Here is a 10,909-nt window from a genome sequence, read left to right as displayed (position 1 = left end):
TTCTACCCTGGTGAATACGCGCAGACTACATTTTGGTGGTGCCTCTCACGGCTGCTTTTTCATTCATTTGATGCAATATATATACAAGGTAGAAACTCACACTACTAACAACTAACGCACGTCCTCCACTTCCTGGAATCACTCCACCATGCGTAGAACTCGGCCAAACCAGCTAACCTACTGACTAACCCATGCATGCAATTAACTATCAGTTGACTTTTTTTTTAAACTTAAGGCCTTAGCCCTGCTTTAAATTAATAAAGCAACGACACATACAGAGTTATGAGTTATGCAACACACTGAGCCACCGCTCCCAAAACCACACCATCGACCAGAACAGCGAGTACCCGCTCAACCACGACACAAAGCCTACCAGGTCCCCAGACCGAGCCACACACCACAGGATAGAGTACAACATAACATATCCAGAGAGCACACGAGTACAACATAACACTATCAGTTGACTTGATCTCTTCCTAGATTCCATCTAGGAACAACACGATCTGGCCTACCATGCACACACAAGCACAGCTTGGGACTTGTATGCAGCACCATGCATCTCACACGGTCGGCATCTCATCAGCTAAGTCGTATCGCACGACTACGCCGGCATCTGGCCCTGCACATCCCCTGCTGAACCATGCTTGTACACATCTCACGTACAGCTACACGGCAAGCTACTCCATCACCTAAACTACATGCAAATACAAATGAATCAATATGTTAGCAGTGTGTCAATACACCATTATTCCAGAGTTTCTCTATATATAGGAAAAGAAACATAAGCACTTCAATACAATCATTGAATCATTTCATCTCATTGTGGCAACAAAGGCAGCAATAAGGCAATCATCATTTGCAAAGCTCATGGTGAGGCATAGACAGTGTATGGTCTCTTCACACATCATTGCCATAGCCGCCACACACATATGAATTTTCATGGTAAACTAAATACGGCCCTTGAATCCACATATATAAAGGTAACACATATATGTAGAGAAATCCGAACATTGTATTAAAATGAAATTCTTTGGTCAGAGAAAGTCATTTTGACAGGCCACAAGCATTTCTTGGTTTCTCTTGGCATCTCTAGTGACACCCTCTACAACATGTGTGCTCTAAAAAAAATCTGTTTCCAACAGCAACACCACCCACAACAGCTTATACTAACATTTGTCTGCGCAAATCATCCATTAGTTTTTGTTTCTAGCAATATTGACATGTGATGGCTACATAAAGTGACCAATTGCACCTTTCCTGGTAGTTTTTTTTTCTTCCATTAGCCTGACCATAAATAAGAGCACAAATTTCTTACATTCAGAAGCATGTTACAGTAAACATACACTCAGTAATCATTATGAAGCAAAACCGCAGTAAGGTTCACACGTATGAAGAATGATACAAAAGTCGTGAGAGCATGTGTGTTTTTCATTTTCATGACTAAAAAAAACCTGAGTTTTCTGATATTCTTTCTATTGGAAATACTTCAGATGATCAATAGAATCCTCCGAGAAGGCAATTTTGTTTCATTAAACATTATTTCAAAGCACTAAGGCCAAATCATGCATTTTGAAAAAACTGGCAATGAAGTAAAAACAAGTTCATTTCACTTAAATAAGGCATAATTTCCATGATAGTAGCTGCCACAACCCAGATCTCCATGTCAAAAACTACCACAACCTAAACAACACATTAGTGGTACTGAAGTGAGAGCAACACATTAGAAGTACTGGAGCTCAAGAATAAGCAAAGAAAACAATGAGAACAAGTGTAAAATGGTTTCCCTTTTCCAATTTTAGGATGTCATTTGGAAGGAAACAAAGACAAGGCTGACCTGCAATCTTCGAGCAGTATCCACTACAATCACATCAATATTATTTATTTTCCTCTTCCACTGTATTGTTGGTTATTTGTGCAGGTTGGCCACTGTTCCTTGTCGGTAAACAGGCACACCCACCTGTCAATGCCTTTTTTTAGCCAAGCACAAACTGTAGCAATACCATAATAAAGAAATGTAACTTGATAGCTTCAACTCTTGATATATTAATAAACAGTATATGTTCACCCAATACGGTGAGTTGAATAATAGCAACCCAGTACACATCTGCAAGGATAAGCATACAATTCTTCCCTGTACCGTAACTCTTGTAAAATAAAGGCTATGAAAAGCACCAGTTTCTCCATATAAGGCCCGAGTATTGCGCAATCAGTAGTCTTCTCTACACCTTGTAGGATAACCTTTGCGTCTGTGTTAGCAAAGACAACATCTGATACTTGCTTTTTCTGGAAACATGAGCTCAGACCAATTAATCACGGAGTAGCTTACAATCGTTGATCAGACAAACAGAGATGAACGTCTGTACCTAGCTAATCCAGTGTAGTTCAGATAGCGTTCCTGCTCTTCTAGAACAGGTCTGATATTTATCCACCCATCAGTTGAGCAATCTCATCATGCACAATCATTTTACTTCCTACACCTTGCAGACCTGCCAGATAAATGGCCTACGCAGGTTATAGCATTTTAATTGCTATTGTGATCCAATGTACGTCAGGAAGGGAAGGCACTCTTCAGTTGTGAAATTATCCAGTTACTTACCTGTACACAACAGCAAACTAAAACCTCTGAAATCATCATAATCACAATACTGTAGTACAATAACATATGTAGATTAACCTTCATGCCTCCGTTCAGAAGCTTACACGTCCATTCTAGTACAGAGCAATCATCTAGGAAGACAGAATCTAAAAAATGCAACTTCTGAGTAGGTATTCAAATTGAAAAAAAAAAATAGTACAATGGTCTGGTATTCTTAGTGCTGAAGACAAATGTTGAACTGCCTGCAATTCATATACTGCACGAACAAAATAAAAACAAAATCACCAAGGAATCCTTGTTCCTGAACTAGTGTGGTGATGTATTGTCTTACTGGGACTGGGACGAACGCAAAGGGTAGAAGGACAATCACAATTATTCCCCAGATTTACCTTCATATCGTAGGCCGCTAATCCCATCGGCAATGGGCACGTAACCCTAGAGTAGGCCTGAACCGGGAATGGCAGCCGGGGCGGGGCGGCTTGACGATGGACACTGGCGCCTACAAGTCTGAGTGGCGGCAACTGGGCGAGGAGGCTGAGCAGCACGACCCCGGGCAAGCATCTGGTCATGGCGGTATCGGCAGGCGTTTACATGAGCAAAGGTCAGGCGACGACGCCCCTCCATCGAGGTGGCATCAGAACCTTCAGAGGTCAAGGAATTCGAGGCGGCGCCGGAGGTCAGGAACAAGGCGCGTGATGCGGCCGCCGGCAAGACCGTGTGTCCGCGCAGCGTTTTGATCGAAGGTCAGCAGGCGTCCAGGTTTCGGGGGTTGATTGCGCCCGTGATTTTGTGAGAGCGAATGGAGGAAGGGGTGCGTAATTTTGGGGAGGGAGAACAAGTGAATCACGAACGTTGGATCGAGTTATATGGCGATGCCTGGCCAGACGGGTGGGCGACGAAGGGACGACCAAACTGGGGGAGAAGGGGGAACATGTTCGTTCTTTTTAAGTAGTAGAGATTAGTAGCTCCGGTGCTTAGCGTCTAAGAAATAAAAACAAGGCAGATAATAGTTGAGAGCATTGTTAGTTGTAGCCATCAAACCAAATAAAATAGAGAACATTGTTAGCTGTAATCAGGTACTGCGTTTCGTTGTTATCTTTTCCGGTCACTCTCCTACTTTCTTAATTATGTTAGTATTTCAAAACATTGTCCTTTTGTCTTTGTTTATGCAAAACCAGACATCTCCTATCATACTAAGAGCATCTCCAGTCGCATCCACCAAAGCGTCCCCCAAAGGGATTTGGGACGCGCCGGACCAAAAATGCGTTCCAGCCGCGTCCCCCAAAGCCCATTTTTGTCCGGCGCGCCCCGATACGGTGTCCGGCGCCCCGAGCCCGTCCCCGTCCCACAGGGGACGCACCGGGGACGCCGGACACAACGAAAAGCGAGGCGGGGAGTGGCGGGACTGACCCGTCAGCGGCACAATTAATTTTAACCTAACCGTCGCCTACCTCGCGACGGAAGTTATTGGCGCGCAGCGACGGTGCAGTTTCCGCAGCGACGGTGCAGCTCCCACAGAGGGTGCTGCGACGCGTCCCGTCGCGCCTAGCTCTGCGTGCCGGCGTTAATGAGCGCCACCGCTCATCCGCCTCCCTCCGGCCTATAAAAAGGGGCGCCTCTCATCGTCCCTCTCACACACAAACCCTAGCGCCTCTCTCCCAAACCCTAGCCGCCACCATCTCTCAACAAGACTCGACGCTATGTCTGGTAGAGGCGGAGGCCGACCTCGCGGCCGCGGCCGTGGTCGTGGTCGTGGCCGCGGCATAGCTAAACGCTCGCCGTCGCCTCCCACGCCGTCGTCTTCATCGTCGGAGATGGACGTGGAGCCGGACGTGCTGTTCGAGTTCGTCCTCGTCCTCAAGGGCGACCCGCGCGGCATCCAGAGGCACGGCCTAGTTAGGTTTAGTTTATTTGCAATATTTTATATTTGTGTCCACCACGGTTCCAACTATGTATTAGTTTGTGGAAACCACGTTCCCAATTATGCATTAGTTTGTGGAAATTGAAATAAAAATACCAAAAAAAAGTATTTTAAATGTTTGGGGGCGGCATTTGGGGGACGCGGCTGGGGAGCGACGTCCCCCAAACGCGGCACGAACAAAACACGTCACCCAAACCTCAATCCGGCGCAGTTTGGGGGACGGTTTGAGGGACGCGACTGGAGATGCTCTAAAAGGGTAAAGTCAAGAAATGTGTGTTTAAAAACCAAAATTAACTCGGTGTCACTAGCAGTGGCCCCGTATCATGGTCTAAACTCTATTGTTGGCAGGCGGGACCTTATATAAGCACCGAATCATCATGAAATATAATCTGATAGCCATATTCTCCGTGCATAGTATTTTGTTACGCCAATTTTCTCGGGCCAAGCACCAAACAGATGAGCTTCAAAATCCCAGAAAGTGAGATAGAACTGAGAGAAGCATTCGGAATTTCAAACATCCATACTGCCGTAATGGTATACATAGAAAACACAGCCTGATCCAAAAATTAAGAGAGGTTGTATTGATCATATTAACTGGATGCCCAGAACAAATTGTTCACACAACAGAATATAAATGTGCCTTTTATTTCGAGGTTCAATGAATCTCTTGATGTACACTAAACAAATGTATAGGCTAGGATACAGGTTTGGTACAAAACTGCAAAATGCTTACCAAAACCCTGAAATATGGCAGGCAAAAAAAAAAGGAAGAGAAGGAGGGGGGGGGGGGGACTATAAAGAGGGGCTTATTGTTCCAAGGAAGGTGTTATGCTAGATCTGGTGCCAATACAGGTGTACTGTTTGCGGAACCAACTGGTTCTTGTAGGGCAAGGTTCAGCGGAAACATCTCACACTGAGCACTGTGCGCCATCAGCTGGTCCATGAGGACCAATGCGGCCATCGTTTCAACCATTGGAACAGCTAAAAAAATGATGGAAAAAAAATCAGATAATAGGACACTAGTGGAAGTAACAAAAAAGTACAATATTAGAATGGTCCATTACCCCGGGGGACAACACATGGGTCATGGCGACCCCTTGTCCTAAGTTCGATATCCTGATGATCCCTTGTTACAGTATTTTGCTTCTTCTGGAAAAATTAAATTGCTGACTCAGATAAATAGCTATATAACTGCTCCACAAGTAGCAAGAATGCAATGTTACCCATATAAGCTTACTAGTACTATACTCCAATAGAAAGAAGTCAAACATTTTACACCAAAGAAACATTTGTATATGCATAGTTGTTGCTAAAATGTTTGATACTTGGCATAACTGTGGTTGTAAGTTGTAACTGCATAAATCACAGTTCTTATCATTCGAAAAGCACGCTGTGGAAAATGTTGCTATACTTTCAAGATACGGCATTTTCACTGCTTTGTTATTCTGAAAGGGAGTTTTGTGAACTGGAATGGCTTACCCCGATAGTTGCTGTTGGCTTGAAAGCTACTTTGAAGTATATTGTTTCACCATTTGATATCCCTCCCTTTATGCACATAGAATTAACAATCAGTGACATACTTCTGATTACAAGTACTGGAAAGGAGCACTAAAGCAATAGGGGCTAGGATAAATACCTGTACACCACCCGAGCGATTGGTTCGTGTTCTCACATTTCCAGCCTCATCCATGTAGAACTCATCGTTATGCTCACTTCCAGTTAAGTCAGTACCTGGGAACAAGTTAATAGTACTCAGACCAACTGTAAAGCAGGATGCATTTCCACAACAACTAATTTTGTGCAACAAAAATTCTTACCTGCAAATCCACTACCAATCTCAAATCCCTTGCTTGCAGGAAGAGAAAGCATAGCCTTCGCCAGTAGAGCTTCGAGTTTGTCAAACACAGGAGTGCCAAGCCCCTATAAATTATATCGGCAAATCAAAATCATTGTGTTACAATTGATGAATTGGTCAACGGCGATTAAGCAATAAATATAAGAATGTAGCCCAAGGCATGGTCATGAGTAGAAAACAAATAGATGAGGCCCTATTTTTTGGTACATAATGGTGGAACACAGCAAAAGCAAGATAACAGGGTAATACTTACACGAGGAACATTTCTAGCAATACATGTGACCACCCCGCCAATCGAATTCCCATCAGTTCGTACTTTATCAATTGCAGCGATCATCTTCTCTGCATATTCTGGATCAGGGCATCTACAAATGTTGCTCTCTATCTGGAGAATTTCAAAAAATCTAGTAAATCACTAAGCGTATAATCCATTTTTTTCTTTCCAAAAAGGGTGGGAACCACAGACCTGGTCCAGGGTTACAGTTTCATAATCAACTGCGTCGTCAGGCAATACGACTTGGTGCACTTTGGAAACAAATGCCAGAATCTGCAGTTATGTATTTTATGCCATAAGGTACTGAAAGTTTAAGTTATAAAGAGAGAAACAGCCTCAAATTTTGCCCTTCTACATGGGAATGAAAAGATAAAATAAATCAGTATTTACTCTAGCAGAATACTTGTACTATTGTAGAATTTTTGCTCTATACAACGCTATACAAGATGGATCGAACCACATGAGCAAATGAGTTGGCATATTTAGGTCACGCAAGAACCAGGATCAAAGCAATATATAAGGAGGGACCATTTAACAGAAAAGCTACTGTGCAACACTGCTCATTTGTAAAATCTAATAATGTTAATATTATTGTAATTAAGACATATGTTGAATGCTTGGACATATTCAGGATGTATCTACGAGCAAGTTTTCTTTCTTCAAGCTATATGTTGTTGATCAAGCAGTAACCATGGTAGTGACAAGGCTTTGTACAGATGCAGAATACTTAAGAAAACGAAAGTGCCAGGTAGGAGTAGAACTGAACCTCTACTCCAGATTTGAGCTTGAGAATTTTCTTTGCAAGAGCTCCTGCAGCAACCCTTCCAATGGTTTCTCTTGCCGATGACCTTCCACCACCCTATATTTCAGTTGGCAAAGAAAAAGGTTCAATTAAACTATTCAAGTAACTGAAACATTTTGCGCATGTAAAGTTGCAGCAGAAAAGATGCAACAGCTAATGCTTCTATCTGTTAACTGGTCTATACATCCTGCATATAGATGAAAAAGGTACCTGCACAGATCTAACACCGTACTTGAGGTCGTAAGTTAAATCCGCATGGGAAGGTCTGTATGCCTTAGCCATTTCAGTGTAATCCTGTGGAATAAAAAAACGGTTGTGGAATAAAAGGATTAATGGCAACAATTATGGCCATTCCAAATGCCCAGCTACCACGAGTAGCTATCAGAAATCTATTATGAGATGTTAGACACTTACACCCCCTCTTTGATCAGTGTTTGGGACGAAAACATGAATTGGCGTCCCAGTGGTCAATCCTGCAGAAAAAACATCAGCACTGTCATAATACTGAAACAATATAATGCATTATTATTATTAAAAATAAAAGTCACCAAAGTAATCCTGTGTCTTGAGAGGTACCGTACCTTCGTATGTCCCTGAAAGAATTTTACAAGTATCGGTCTCCTTCCTTGGGGTGGTTATTCTGCTCTGACCAGGCCGTCTGTAACAGTAAACCTTTTCATGTTAGTTAGCATCATGGAAATAATCTAACAGTTACATCTCCAAGGGGTTAACAGGACGCATTTGCAATATCCTAATTTTGGCATCGCTGGAGGACTAATGAAATCTGGAAGCACACCTTCGGTCGAGGTCCGCTTGCATGTCTTCCTCGGTGAGTGGGATTCTGGGCGGGCAACCGCTGATAACGCAGCCGACACCGCCTCCATGAGACTCGCCGTAAGTCGCAACCTGGAAGTAGTCCCCGAAGATATTTCCTGCTGCCTTCACCTCTGTTCTCCAATTTGCAGAGCAACAAATGTTAGAGCTAGCTCTTCTACGGTTCGCATTCCAACATAACAGCTGACATGCCGTGTGATAATAGATTGATGACTCCATCTGAACTTACATACTACATACAAATTCAAGTTCAGAAAAGATCGATGCTGGAACTAGGTACCACCACAGCCTCCTAGATCTCGAAACAACCAATGGACAGACAACAAGGAACCCATTACTAAGCTATGCGCGACAGGATCAAACGAACTCGTGCGATCTTCAGAGGAGCATGGTTCCCAAAATTAGCATCGCAGAGGCGACTACGACGCTGCAGCTGACTAAGCAACCACGAGCTCCCCTTATACGAAGCAAAAGGCAATTCTCCCCTTAAACGAAATGGTTCTAACTTCTAACAACAGAAATCGAGGTGGGTGGAATTGAGCAGCCGTACGGACCTAGGCGAGCGGCGCGGCGGCGGGCGACGGAGAAGCGGACGGAGGCGGGCGCGGAGTCGGTGAGCGCGCGGAAGCCGCCGCGGGGGAGCGGGCTCCAGGGCGCGCCGGCGGCAACCCGGTGCGACGCGGGCGCGGATGCCATTGGAATGGAGGAGGGTAGATTGGTTGGTTTGGTTTCTCGGCGGTTGGTGAGCGGAGGAGGGAGGGTGGACTCTAAATACGCGACGGAGAGCCGTCACCTACCCACTCCGGCGGCTCGGTCTGGTCTGGGTTTGGTTTGGTTTGGTTTGGTTTCGTGGTGCTGCCGGTTGCCGCACCTACGACGGCGAGATCGTCCGGTTCGGGTTGGTGAGGACGGAGGCGATTGACTCGTTTAATAAACACGAGGAATCCTCCTACCACGACACTTGCACGCACCACGCACGTGACGAATCGACGCCATCTCAAAATGAAAACAAAATCATTCGTGATCTTTAGCAAAACACACAAAAAAAAAAACCTACTGTATGAATCAGTGGCTGTTTGGCACTCTCCTACGCTTGTATGCTCGAAATAACTGAAATTTCCCCTGTCTCCCTCGATTATTTATGCTGCCAGTGGTGACTCCCACGAGCCACCACATCCACTCTAGCCATTGGGTGGAGAAGGTGAGGATGTGTGTGGTTTGTGACCAACATTTTTACCCAAACACGCATCACCTGTCCCGGTATCACAAATATATAAATAGATAACTACTGCTTTATCTCGTTATTAAAAGGAGAAAGGCCAAGGCCCATGGTTGGCCGGTTGGTACTTTCATCCTCCAATATTGTCACCACAATGGGTGTTTGGTACAACATTTTACTCGCTGTATGCAACGGCGGGGCCGCAAGATTTGAAACATAGCTCTGCAGCAAAACAAATCGTACGCAACGAATCCATTTTGTTTGCAACAAAACACTGGAAAACTACAACATATTCAAACAAAGACGGACAGTGTATGCAACATCAAATCTAATGCATCCAACAACACATCTTTGCACCATTAAATTAGATCGTTTGCATCTAACCTTTAGAACATCACAATATGATGTTTATGTGTACGTGAAAGATCGTACGTAGGCTTATCGCGTGTTGAAAAACATGTGCAACATGAACCAAATTTTGAGGCATCCTGCCTCACCATCTAAAGGTTTGCCGCGCATAGGGAATCATTTGCCGAAATATAATCTAGAATTTGTCGGACAAACTTCTCCACGTGCTATCTGTCGGCGCTAGCCGCACCACAAGAGCGAGGATAAGGCTGAGGGCTTATTCTAACATCAGGATGCCTAGCCGCCTCACCACCACAGAGAAGACAATAGAGCTACATAAAAAAGAACGAAAGCCCACCTAACGACTAGAGGTCGTGGTATGCCACACCTCCAAGGCCCCAATGGCCGTCGGAGGCGGGACAGATCGACGATACTGTCAACGAGATGGGCGCCTCCTCTCCCCCTCTCTCTCCCTTGTGCAGTATTAGTTCACATAGCACAAACCTTAATGCAACCTCAACCAAACAAGTTCCTTAGGTCTATGCTCGCTGACTCAAGCGAGTTCTACTCGCCTCCTCACCCTTATACCTATCTCCTCTCACGTTCACCTCTCTTGATCTCTTCAACGGTGCATTGATTCATGATGACCTCTACATGAAAAATGTGTACATTGATGATGTGATCCATTCAGACACTCGATTTCAGGTTTTGTTAAATGTAGCTCCCAAATGTTGTGTGTTTGTTCGGGGTTCATTGAGATGGATTTCGTCAAAATTGACTTCTGTGGTTGCTCTTTCCCAAATTCCTTTGAGCATTACCTTTCATCATGTTGTTTCGCATAACTTTTATGTTGTGAGTTCTTGTTTTTAACATCATTATCGTAGTGGGTTATGAGTTCTTTGTAGGATTCATGGATTGAACTAAACTTTCTTCTTATCCATCTGTGTATGTTTATCTCTTTCACCCTACTGTATCTTGATTCACTTCTCTTTGTGTGGATAGTTCAGCTGGTGATGACATCAACATGAAAAAAGACATCATTGACGATGTGATTTCATTT

General features: G+C 44.2%; 1 protein-coding gene and 1 long non-coding RNA gene across 2 annotated transcripts; both read right to left on the bottom strand.

Annotated features, from left to right (window-relative positions):
* Positions 1-458: 458 nt before the first annotated feature.
* LOC127296199 (uncharacterized) lies at positions 459-2,986 on the bottom strand. Its single transcript, XR_007848295.2, has 3 exons — positions 2,675-2,986; positions 2,364-2,596; positions 459-2,283 (listed from the first exon to the last, which is right to left on the bottom strand). It is a non-coding gene; the product is annotated as an uncharacterized lncRNA (long non-coding RNA).
* A 2,157-nt stretch (positions 2,987-5,143) lies between these two features.
* Positions 5,144-9,042, bottom strand: LOC127296198 (chorismate synthase 2, chloroplastic). Its single transcript, XM_051326230.2, has 13 exons — positions 8,837-9,042; positions 8,245-8,395; positions 8,030-8,106; positions 7,863-7,921; positions 7,659-7,742; positions 7,413-7,505; positions 6,839-6,919; positions 6,626-6,757; positions 6,335-6,437; positions 6,154-6,248; positions 5,997-6,062; positions 5,582-5,666; positions 5,144-5,498 (listed from the first exon to the last, which is right to left on the bottom strand). The coding sequence occupies exons 1-13, from the start codon at positions 8,976-8,978 to the stop codon at positions 5,344-5,346; spliced, it is 1,323 nt and encodes a 440-aa protein (XP_051182190.1). The 5' UTR covers positions 8,979-9,042; the 3' UTR covers positions 5,144-5,343.
* Positions 9,043-10,909: the final 1,867 nt, after the last annotated feature.

The sequence above is a fragment of the Lolium perenne genome, chromosome 4, assembly GCF_019359855.2.
Source record: "Lolium perenne isolate Kyuss_39 chromosome 4, Kyuss_2.0, whole genome shotgun sequence".
Classification (NCBI taxonomy): domain Eukaryota; kingdom Viridiplantae; phylum Streptophyta; class Magnoliopsida; order Poales; family Poaceae; genus Lolium; species Lolium perenne.
The sequence above is the reverse complement of the archived record's forward strand: the minus strand, read 5'-3'. Positions and strand labels throughout refer to the sequence as shown.